This window comes from Panulirus ornatus, chromosome 35 (genome assembly GCF_036320965.1).
Source record: "Panulirus ornatus isolate Po-2019 chromosome 35, ASM3632096v1, whole genome shotgun sequence".
Lineage (NCBI taxonomy): Eukaryota > Metazoa > Arthropoda > Malacostraca > Decapoda > Palinuridae > Panulirus > Panulirus ornatus.
Window position 1 is genome coordinate 1,237,225 of NC_092258.1, and position 12,828 is coordinate 1,250,052.

At 34.7% G+C, this 12,828-nt stretch overlaps 1 protein-coding gene across 6 annotated transcripts in view; it reads right to left on the minus strand.

Annotated features, from left to right (window-relative positions):
- Positions 1–2,749: 2,749 nt before the first annotated feature.
- LOC139760061 (plasma membrane ascorbate-dependent reductase CYBRD1-like) overlaps positions 2,750–12,828 on the minus strand; it is a 78,275-nt gene continuing 68,196 nt past the window's right edge. For 2 of the 6 annotated variants that reach the window (XM_071682836.1, XM_071682837.1), the window contains exon 6: positions 2,750–5,243. In XM_071682836.1, the coding sequence (XP_071538937.1) occupies positions 5,078–5,243 (166 nt within the window). In that variant the 3' untranslated portion in view covers positions 2,750–5,077. Of the gene's footprint in view, positions 5,244–11,255; positions 11,763–12,828 lie in introns of those variants that run through there. The other 4 variants (XM_071682833.1, XM_071682834.1, XM_071682835.1 and 1 more) reach the window with 3 other exon arrangements.

A 12,828-nucleotide genomic window follows, 5' to 3' on the forward strand; every position in this document is an offset into this window, starting at 1 on the left:
CTTAAACAAAAAATTTTGTGTTAGTCAAAAGACTCTAAACTACTTTGATGACTTGATTCACTTCATCTAATATTTCTTGGGAAGATAGGATTGAGATCAGTGTCATTATGCCAACAGGTAGTAGTATTTTCAGGCAATGTTTATTCATCATCGCTAAAGTTTTGCATATCTCCAGTGAGATTTTAGTTTTGATTCCCAAGAAATGTATCATCTTACTGAATAAATTTTAGTCAGATTATGGTATCACACTTGCATTCTTTAATAAATACTTTTTGTGTTAAAAACTGATGGTCGTTACTTGACCATCATGAGTAACATAACTGAAAATAACTTTTGACCAGTCAGGTGATCTCTAAGTTGCCTCATGCTATAAAACTGACTTGATGAACTGAAAACTACGTCGTATTTGGCAGCTTATAAAACCAAAAGATGGCAGTATTCACCTTCAGATTACCTCACTTATTTTGAAACTATTCCTCACTTACAGGATTGTAACTTTTTCCTTAGACTCTTCATGTTATCTAATTATCATGTAAGAATGTAAGCAAACAAATGTTGACATTTTACTTTAGGAAATATGAGTGCTAAATCAAGGGAAAAATAGATTTTTATAATAGAACCTATAAGAAAATGATTTATAGGAACACAATCTTTTTGTAAAGAAAGAGGGAGGGCACCAATGTACTTCATCATTATTTTCAAAAGGAGAATGATAAGTCTTATTACTGAAAGTGATGTGTTTACATGAAGTGCATTTTAAAGTTTTTAGTAAGAAAAGTGATCTCAACTAAAGCACAAACTTTAAGTAAGCACCAAGTAGTTACAATACTGTAGTTTCTAGCATCTCTTTCTATAAAAAGGGAGGGAGAGAAATTTCATATATACATTCTGTAAAGGATCTTAGAATAAAAGAATAGAAGATGATGGATGTGTCAGAAATTAATTGCTTGAGGACAATAAGTGGTGTGAGGAAGGCTAATCAGGAATGGAATTATATTATGAGAGAGAGGTGTGGTAATAAACTGAGTATGAAGAAATGGTTTGAACGTATGAGCAGGATGAAGGCAGAGAGACTAATTAAGAGGTTATATGTGTCGACATTCTGTCAATGGATTGAACCAGGGCATGTGAAGTGTCTGGGGTAAACCATGGAAAGTTTTGTGGGGCCTGGATGTGGAAAGGGAGCTGTGGTTTCGGTGCATTACACATGACAGATAGAGACTGAGTGTGAACGATTGTGGCCTTTGTTGTCTTTTCCGAGTGCTACCTCATGCTCATGTGGGGAGAGGGGGGTGCTATTTCATGTGTGGTGGGGTAGAGACGGGAATGGATGAAGGCAGCAAGTATGAATATGTACATGTGTATATATATGTATATGTCTGTGTATGTATATGTATGTATACGTTGAAATGTATAGGTATGTATATGTGCATGTGTGGGAGTTTATGTATATACATGTGTATGTGGGTGGGTTGAGCCACTATTTGGTCTGTTTCCTTGAGCTACCTCGCTAACGCGGGAGACAGCGACTAAGTATAATAAAAAGATACAAAAAATTAATATGTCAGGAGTGTAGGGATCATGGGGTCTGATTTTGGTACACTGTACATATTAGCTAGAGAGTAGACATAAGCAAAGAGGCCATTCTTCATGTGTTCCCAGCATTACCTCATTGTGCGTGAAATGAACTAGAATGAAAAGTCTTTGTTTTAACTGAACTGGAGGGAGTAACTATTAAGGAAAGGAATGACGAATATGGAGTCCCAATCATTCATTAGGTAAAACTGACTGTGTAAGAAGTCATTAATGATTAATAAGAACGTTAGGCAGGAGTATTTGATAGAAAAAGTAGGTTGGAACATTAGGTAGACATATTAAGTAGAAGTAGTTGATAGGAACATTAGTTAGGAGCCTCTGGAAACACTGCACTAGATTGCCCTCTACTTGGGCCTGTTAAGGGTGAGGCAATAAAGGCTAAGAAGTGGCAGTGGAGTTCACCAGTTATGAAGACCCTTTGCCACATCCACCTCCTTTGAAGGAGTTCCTAGAGGAAACAGGCATCAGAGATGTAAATAGATAGATCGTTAGTCTTGTTACAGAGTCTTTGAACAACGTTATGAGTGCCACCAAAATTTCGTAAATGTACACAGTAGAAATTAAGATAATAATACTGTATATATAAATTACCGTAACTCAAGACGAAATCTTTCCATGTGCCCATGCAGTTTTGATTACCATTGTATGATTTTCATAATGTTTCATCATCTGGTTTCATATCTATCATAGCTTCCAATAAGTAAAAGTGAAATTCTGCTCTATGGATAGATAAAATAACATGAGTATTGTTTAAAATGAAATAGCTGTTACCTGAGTTATCACCAGAGCATATTTGAAAAGGGTAATTTTTGAGCAATGATAAGGCTGGATGAGTGGGACTGGAATTCTTTAGCTATGGAGACTGTTGCCATGGCCACCCCTTTGAGGGATTTCCAGGTGGAACAAGCATCAGAGATATAGGTAGATAACAATGATAAGGGTGCATGAAGATCAACATTTGAAGCACCCTGCTGGACTGTGTGAGACTTTGCATGGACAGAGATAGACAAAAATTCTGGTACCAATCATACAAATTATTTCTTCTTATTTGGGGTTACATTTTTTGTATTCACTGATTAGACTTATCAAATTAGATTATTGCTTTATATTTTTTTATATTGAATTTAAGGAAACATGTTAAGGAAGAAAGATAACTGAATAATAGATTTATTCACTTTCCTTGTAAAAAAAAAAGTTTTTACATAATTTCTTACTCCTAATACATGTACTACAGTCAAGAAGGCTCAGATCACACTTCACATAAACTGAACCATGTGAGCAGTCCATTCAAATCTAGGCTAATAAAATTTTCTATACTGATGCTTCTCGTACCTCAGCTCTATGTACAGTATATTATCATTTCACCTGTATAAAGAAACAAATATATTTTCCTTTTCCTGTTGTGTATCATATAACTGGCAGTGGTATTTGATCATCTTAGTTTTCAAACTATCAGTGAAAATCTGATACATATCAATAGTTTATAATGGTTATGCATTAACAGTTCAGTATTTACATTATAAAATGGTCAGTTTTGCCTATGTCAATCAAATCTTTATTGCTGTTTCACAAATTCAACACAGGGTGACATATCCAAAATGTTCTCAAAGTATTTTAGTCACTGACTGTCCATACCCTCAATGTCAAAGACCACACAGTAATACTCAAAACATTTGCTGAGGAATTAGGTCTTCAGACCAGGTTATCAGTAATGAAGCAGCTGTAAACTGCTTGCAATAAAGAGAAACTTTTAAACAATAGCACTAAGGCTAAACTTATCATCACATTTGCCCTTTCTGTTGAGCATTGGAATTCCCCATAAGGAATTAATTGTATGCATAACAGTCATTATTCGTAGTAATAAAATTAGGTACATTTCAAGCAGTTTAGAAAGATAATTATTTTGTTTTAATCATACTATATACAGTATTTCCTATCTTAAGAGTGCAATTTAGGTACAGATAATCCATAAAATCTGACGTTAATACTTGTACTCCTTTCACAAGGCAAATTATTAACTTATGGTTGTTAAGAATACTTCCCACCATAACTTTCAGAGGTATGTAAATGATGTTGGAAAGTCTTCCACAAACAATAACCTTGTAATATAGTAGCAGATGATATATTATACTGATTAAACTAGTTCCCAAAATATGTTGGTTTATGTTTGTTACCATTGGAGAGGCATGTCAAGAGAATTTGCTTATGATCTTTAGATTATTTTACTACTATTTACGCTTGGCTATAGTAATACATTCCTTTTTATTTAATTTATATTTAGTTATCTAGTACTAAATGAAATGTAAGCATACCATTTTGCTTATGCTTGGATATTTCAAAAATAGTATAAAGTGATGGCCTAGGAAATTATAGTGTCTACAAGGGGTTGGACTTTTCAGTTGTATATAATATTCCACAGAAAATTACATCATTTCTTGTGAAATATAACTCCAGCATTATTTCCAAATCTTTTGCTTAGTAAGAATAACCCTCCTACTTAATAACAAAGTTTTGTCTCAACTATTTATACTTTGATGGTCTGTTGAATCCACAATGTACAATTTACTGTCTCATATGATGGCTTAGAATGAAAAAGACTAAACATATCCCTAACTTAAAGCTTTAGAGGATTATATATTTTATGAGATGACAACCACATGAGAGTTGCATATTTTTATGTCATAGATTTTATCCTTATCAAAACAGCTTTATTTTCTATGGTCTAGGTACAAGAAGTCTATGATTCATATTCATCTCCTATACTATTTACACAACAATACTGATGGCAGATAATGCTTAAACATAACAGTATTCAGATAAAATGTTATAAATGCATTACGAGTAAAGTTCACCCTTGTATTGGTTAATACCTCTATTGACTATAACAGCCACTATCTTAATATTTTGGAAACCCACTGAAAAAAAAATAGGAGTATTTGGCTTTTTTTGCTGATATTATAACTATGTACTGTGGATACCTAAATGAATAGTAAAATTTCCTCTGAACATAGTCATCATATGTCTAACCAAATGTAAATAGGATTCACATATGTAAGTCACTGGTATCAATTCATTCATTTTGATTTACAAGTCTAAATATACACACACAAATGAGGATCCTTCAATTAATCTGAATTATTTCTTAATGTATAAAATCAATAATAATAAAATAGACACATTTAAAAGATAGTTTGTCAATATTTTATGCATTTCCATTTGGGATAAAGGAAGGCTGTTTAAAATCTTACAAGCCTTTCCTAGACTGCAGGTGATCACCAGTAGCAAACTTGTCTTTTCTATTTTCGGTATTGATTTTGAAATCTTAAATTCTAATGGAAAATGCAGCATCATATCTGTTTTGTAATCTTTAATGATAAGACAGTCTCATATGAATCTTGAAATAGCATGTCATATACCCAGAGTGTCTTTTTTTTCTTCCTTATTAAAAGCCTGTCTTTGTGATTTTAGGAGAGCTCTCAGTTCACAGGTGTTCAGTGAGGCGGTCATTCCATCTCCTCCTGAATGGGCGTAGAGCCACCATGACAGGTACTATGATGCCCAGAGCAGCCAATGCAGCAGCCTGGGTGTTGATGATGATTGCCTCATTCTCCAGCAGAGCGTATGTTATTTCCTTGGTCTCAGGGTCCCTGTGTGTCATGGCAAGGGTTAATAATGTAGCCCCAACATGCTTTAAAAGAGGTATTGTTATCATTTCAAATTATTTCTGACCAACACATGCACCCACTAGTTAAGAGAGGTAACAAATGGCATTTGGCAAAGTAGCATTCCCAGGAAGTCTGAAACAGGCTGAGAATTAAGAGATTACTGAATTATTAGTTACTATTGGCAGTAAACTGCTTGCACCTTACTTCCAGAGACAGTGGTACTTTTATTTTCTTTAAAATGACCTCATATTAATGGAAACAGAGAACCATTTCCAGCTGTACTAGAATATAATGCTTCTGTTGTTGGATTCTGTTTTATAGAGATAATCTAGGGAAATATGCTCAAAAGATCACAAGTAATAATGTTTAGGACATTGACCTTCAATTTAGATCATAAGATTTTCATTTAAGGTGATTTTCCTATTTCTGATGAAGACCTCTTAAGAAATGCACAGAATTGTATTTTTAGTGAGCCTGTTCTGACAAGTTAATGGTGAAATTAGAAACAACTACACAGAAAGTAAACTTTCTAAATGATGAATGGTTCATAGAAATATAATTTCATTCATCTGTAATCAAAATAATAGAAACAAACTTATCAGCTAACCATCTGACTTGAAAGTACGGATAGATCTCCATCCTTTAGTCCTTAGGACTGAGCATTGTTTCAAATCTGAATTTCCTTGGATTATAGAAACCCGTTTCCAATGGGGTTTTCCAGTTTTTAAACATTATTTGTAACATATGTAAATATATACTATGTTAAACATTTCAATTTTTTTTCCATTCCTGTTTGCCCTTTCCTGCTTTAACAAAGTACTATCAGGAACAGACATTAGATTCTTTGACGAAAAATTCTCCTGGCTCCTGTTCATACATTTAGAAAGTAAAAAATACAGGAGGGAAGAATTTTTAGCTCTACTCCCATCCCTCATAGTTGCCTCCAATAACATGGATGAGACATGTGAGCAGTACTCTTTATCATCCATCCCCTATCTATTATACTTAACTAAAATTCTTCCATGTGTCATCCTCCAACAGGAGTTATGTAGACTAATGTAGAGTTTTGCAATTATGACAGTAGATGAAGTGCTTATGGTTGAATGCCATTATAAGAACAGAACATGGGAAAAAACATAGCTAACCAATATTCAGAGCACTACCATCTTGATTTCCAACTTCAAAAACTTAAATATCATTTTGGTGGAATTCTTAAATGCATATGAATTTGGTTTTGATGTTTTCAGATTATGGATACTTAGACTGGAGATCTACCTGTACTATACTACAAGATGCATGACACCACTGGCTTTGGAAGAAGTGATTTAATGCAAAAACACAAATACTGTATTAATAATTGTTATTAACATTAGCAGGTACAAGAGATGTAATTTATCTGAAAACAAGCTGTTTATTATATTTCCAAATAAAAATTCATTTGTCAGAAGAATTATAGGTAAATGTTAATTAGCATGCAGATGTAATTAAAAGTCATGGGTTATGTGTATGTCCCACTTTCTTTGTGTCATTAAAAGAGAATCAGGCAATTCATTCCATCAAAGACATTGACACTTGCAAGAAAATGTGATCTTATTTAACACTTTCTTTAAACTAAGATGTCCCAATCAACCAAGTTTCAAGCGTCCTTGTCTTTTACTATTCTTGTATCACAGAATTTTATTTTTTATCAACTTCTTCATTCAGTTTTTAACAGAGAGGCTTGTATACTGCAGTTTCATATCTTATGGTTACTATTATGTTTTATCTTACATCATATATAAACTACCATATAATTCACAAAAGCAGCGAAGCAAAGTCACATACAGACACAATATTTTGCAGTTAGCAGCTGACGATGTGTAAGGCAACTCAGAGGAGCAGAAAAAAGAAATAGGAGTTTGGTATCAAAGGAAGCAGAGTTCTATCAATGTGAGAGGAACTAATCCTTTCAAGTGGCTTATTCTAATGAGCTACATGTCTTGGTCCCAAAATCAGTTAGACATTTCCAAGAAACAAGAAATAGGGAGGAATGGGATTTGGTGAGCATACCCTTTTGCCATGACCACCTCTTAAAGGAGTTCCTGAAGAGAACAGGGATTAGATAGATGGCTGATGTGTATAGAATATGTGTAATGGAAAAGAGGTTAAAATCCTAAAGGCATAAATCTTTTTTTATTTAATACATACTTGCCGCTACCTCCTTAACAAAGCGGTGCCATATAAGGAGCAGATGACAGATTCTTCATGGAAAAATCCTCATTTCATTCCTTTTACTCTTTCTTTTGAAAAGTAATGATAAAGATAGGGATAATTTCCAGCTCCCAACTCATATACCACCACCATCCTAATCAGTGAAAGGCAGGCAGCAATTTGGCACTTCTTCTCCAACACGATAAACCACAAAACCAACAGCACCTACCTCCGGCAAATCAAGAAAATTGATGCCTCGTACACCAACCTAATCCTCACACATGAAGCACTTTTAACCCAATCTCATAATGTTCCTTCTCTCGTAGAACACGCAAATATCCTTATGAAGGATTACTCAGCAATTATGCACACACCAACTACACCCCTAAACAAGAATGGTGAGGGCCTGTGAGGAAGTGCAGTCCTCTGAAATCCAGATAAATGAGAGTGGACATGACAGCTGATTTGAACCAAGAGGGTTAAAGTGAGTCATTGGGTGAAAAATGGGGCCTAAGGTTCTGGGTGCATTTACGAGTGTAGAAGTCAGAGTCTCTGAACACAATTATGGGTATGTTTGAAGATAGTCATAACATTGTTGTATGGTTATAAGTCTTGGACCTTGAAAGTCAAAGAAGAGAAGTGGGTGGACATGTTGGAAATAAATTCCTGAGGACAATACATAGTGTGAGGTGGGATTATCATATAAGGAGCAGGAATGCAAGAGAAAAGTTTGATAAGCAAAGTCTGATTGACAAAGCTAACCAGGGTGCACCGTCATGGTTCGGACATACGGAGAGAAGTAAAGAAAGTATATTTCAAAGGATTTGCATATCAGAAGTGGATTGGAAAAGAAACCAAGGGGAAGGATGAACAGGTTGAAGATATATATATATATTATCCCTGGGGATAGGGGATTAAGAATACTTCCCATGTATTCCCTGCGTATCGTAGAAGGCGACTAAAAGGGGAGGGAGCGGGAGGCTGGAAATCCTTCTCTCTCGTTTTTTTTTTAATTTTCCAAAAGAAGGAACAGAGGGGGCCAGGTGGGGATATTCCAAAAAAGGCCCAGTCCTCTGTTCTTAACGCTACCTCGCTAACGCGGGAAATGGTGAATAGTTTGAACGAAAGAAAAATATATATATATATATATATCTTTTTCTTTCAAACTATTCGCCATTTCCCGCGTTAGCAAGGTAGCGTTAAGAACAGAGGACTGGGCCTCTGAGGGAATATCCTCACCTGGCCCTCTTCTCTGTTCCTTCTTTTGGAAAAAAAAAAAAGAATAGCCCAACCCACCCACATACACATGTATATACATACACGTCCACACACACATACATACATACCTATACATCTCAATGTATACATATATATACACACACAGACATATACATATATACACATGTACATAATTCATACTGTCTGCCTTTATACATTCATTTATCTGTGACTTATCTCACTTTAATTACTCTGTTTGCACTTTGTCAGATATGAAACTTTACTGAATAATCTTTCCAAAGCTTGTATCCTACAAGAGTTACCAATCTTTTTTATATAGTCTTAGTGCTGTACGTGCAAGAACACAGCAGGTTTAAGGAAAACAAATCTCAATCTGGTCCTTAAGAGAGTGATTCTCCAATATTAAATACCTAAAATATTCCTTACACCCAGCATTCAAACAACTGCTGATACTTTTCATGTGTAGTTTTAATTCTGACTTTCAGCTAGCTAAATAAATCAATCAACATACGATCACACCAAGCCTAAAAGCAATTCAAAACTTACCTTACTTTTACTCTACTGTTTTATGTGACTGATTTTTAGTTAACACTGTATAGATATTACATTAACATATTGCTAAAAAAATTTATATGTACACTTATGGGTGCATATATACGAACTATTTAAATGTCACATGAACGTAGAGTCAAAATCACAAAGCTACATTTTTCAAGTACAATACAGTATTTAACTACTGTACTGATGAGGAATGGTAAACCTTTGGAAGCTGACACTGAGTTTGTTTTTCCTATTTGAACACAATCATCATATCCTATAAGTTGGAAACCAGAAGATGGCTTTTAATGTTTCTTTCATAGAAATATAAAGTGGGGGTAACTGACCAAATTTGGGAATTAATGACTGGTACATATCTATATATCTTATGCTAACTTATTCATTATATCTAGGCAAAGCTTCACAGCCTGTAATAGACATCTATAATAATATTGTACAGAGAAATCAAATTTCTGCATAAAGAAATGGTAAGAATTTAAAACCAGTTATCATAAGATTATAAGTAATTCACGTCTTATCTGTCAAATTTTAGTTCTCTTGTTACATAAAAAGAAAACAGTGTATATATATATATATATATATATATATATATATATATATATATATATATATATACTTTTTTCTTTTTATACATATTCGCCATGTCCTGCGATAGCGAGGTAGCGTAAGGAACAAATGACTAAGCTTTGATTAAAAAATCCTCACTTGGCCACCTTTTCTGTTTCTTCTTTTGGAAAAGTAAAACTGGGGAATATATGTGCCGGAGGTGGAGGGAACGAGGAGAAGTGGGAGACCAAATTGGAGGTGGAACGATGGAGTGAAAAAGATTTTGAGTGATCGGGGCCTGAACATGCAGGAGGGTGAAAGGCAGGCAAGGAATAGAGTGAATTGGATCAATGTGGTATACCGGGGTCGACGTGCTGTCAATGGATTGAATCAGGGCATGTGAAACGTCTGGGGTAAACCATGAAAAGTTCTGTGGGGCCTGGATGTGGAAAGGGAGCTGTGGTTTCGGGCATTATTGCATGACAGCTAGAGACTGAATGTGAACGAATGGGGCCTTTGTTGTCTTTTCCTAGCGCTACCTGGCACACATGAGGGGGGAGGAGGATGTTATCCCATGTGTGGCGAGGTGGCGATGGGAATAAATAAAGGCAGACAGTATGAATTATGTACATGTGTATATATGTATATGTCTGTGTGTGTATATATATGTGTACATTGAGATGTATAGGTATGTATATTTGCGTGTGTGGACGTGTATGTATATAAATGTGTATGGGGGTGGGTTGAGCCATTTCTTTCGTCTATTTCCTTGCTCTACCTCGCAAACGCGGGAGACAGCGACAAAGCTAGATAAAAAATAAATAAATATATATATATATATATATATTTTTTTTTTTTTTTTTTCATACTATTCGCCATTTCCCGCATTAGCGAGGTAGCGCTAAGAACAGAGGACTGGGCCTTTGAGGGAATATCCTCACCTGGCCCCCTTCTCTGTTCCTTCTTTTGGAAAAAAAAAAAAAAAAAAAAAAAAAAAAAAAACGAGAGGGGAGGATTTCCAGCCCCCCGCTCCCTCCCCTTTTAGTCGCCTTCTACGACACGCAGGGAATACGTGGGAAGTATTCTTTCTCCCCTATCCCCAGGGATAATATATATATATATATATATATATATATATATATATATATATATATATATATATATTATCCCTGGGGATAGGGGATTAAGAATACTTCCCACGTATTCCCTGCGTGTCGTAGAAGGCGACTAAAAGGGGAGGGAGCGGGGGGCTGGAAATCCTCCCCTCTTGTTTTTTTTTGTTTTTTTTAATTTTCCAAAAGAAGGAACAGAGGGGGGCCAGGTGAGGATATTCCAAAAAAGGCACAGTTCTCTGTTCCTAACGCTACCTCGCTAATGCGGGAAATGGCGAATAGTTTAAAAATATATATATATATATATATATATATATATATATATATATATATATATATTATATATATATATATATATATATATATATGATGGCACAGATAGACTTACAATAGGTAATACATATAAGAGTGCTGTACATACCAAAGTGCTGTTCCCAGTCATGGCTACAAATTTCAATCACATATTTCTACATACTGTCATTGAAAGAGGGTCATCAGTAAGTGGGACCTGTGTGAAAATCATTCTTGACCACTATAGCAAATCAAAGCTCAAGCACTAATCTTATCACATTCTGTATTGTCACCACAACAGATCCTTACTTCCATTCAAGTATATAGAAAAAGCATAATACTGATTTACGGATTATTCTACTCATGGTCTCGGTAGTAATATGACTTCTGAGTCATAACATAATGAGAATTGGAAGGTGGATCAATAATAGCCACAGGATGGCTGCTGCGGGCATATCGAGATGAGTACAGTAGAAATCCCATCACAATGGCCAACCCTGCTAGACCTGCAGCTTGAGCGTTGATCACCCATGCTTCATTCACCAGCATAGTTAACTCTTTTGTGCTACAGGGGAAGAAAAAGAATTATGGTCTGATGAGATTAAAGATTCACTGTCCTTTCCAAATTTACTGCCACTGCCTCTACATATGTGCTCCAGAAGAATTCAGAAAAAAACAACAGAAGAGAAAGGAATAACAGCAACACAATCATGTTTGTAAACACCTACAGAAGTCGTCAGAAGCTATTGCAAATATCAAAGGAAACTACTATTACTTTCATTTGTGGCATGGTTTGTAATTTTTTTCATAAAAATAATACGTTTTTCCTAATCAGCTTCTTACCCTGGGTTTAACACTTCCAAACTTTACTATTACTAAAGGATTTTGTGAAAGTGAGCGCAAGGAACATCATTTATTACTGTAAATTAGTCAATGAAAATGCTTTTGATTTTATCATTTTCAAAGTTCCATTATCCAAACAGCCAACCTGTGAAAAATCAAAAATTTTATTTTGTCAAGGGATAGTCATATACTTTGTTCATTTGATCCTTGATATTATTGTATATTGGATTTACAGTAGTGAGAAACACAGACTTTTCAATCTTTATACTTACATAAACAAGTTATCAAAGAATTAGGAAGATCAAACTAGATCATCTGTAGTAGAACAACTAAAGCAATGAAGTCACTGCCTTCTTAAACCTCAAAATAGTCATTTGGAGTTATGCATAGTAAAATTCTATAAGTAAACATATTGTGATGATAGTACATCTTAACTTTTAAGTCAATATGCTGTATGCCATGTCATTTTTATTAGTTATTTTAATACTGGAAAGCAACGGTCCAGTAAAATTTCATGCAAACAGTAAACTTTATCATACTTACCAGAAGCTATTGTTGACTCAGTGATGCAGTAAAGTAAGTCATGAGTGATTTATAAAGTACCATACCCTACAACTTAATATAAAAAAAAATTGCTTTGTCAGATATTTTATACTCAGTCCATATTATCTGCACAATAAAGAATTATATCACTTCTCTGAATTGATTGCTTTTATTGGGTATAACAATAATTAGAAATATGAAAACAGCTAGACCCCCTAAGATACATTGCTTATGTGTTCGAATTC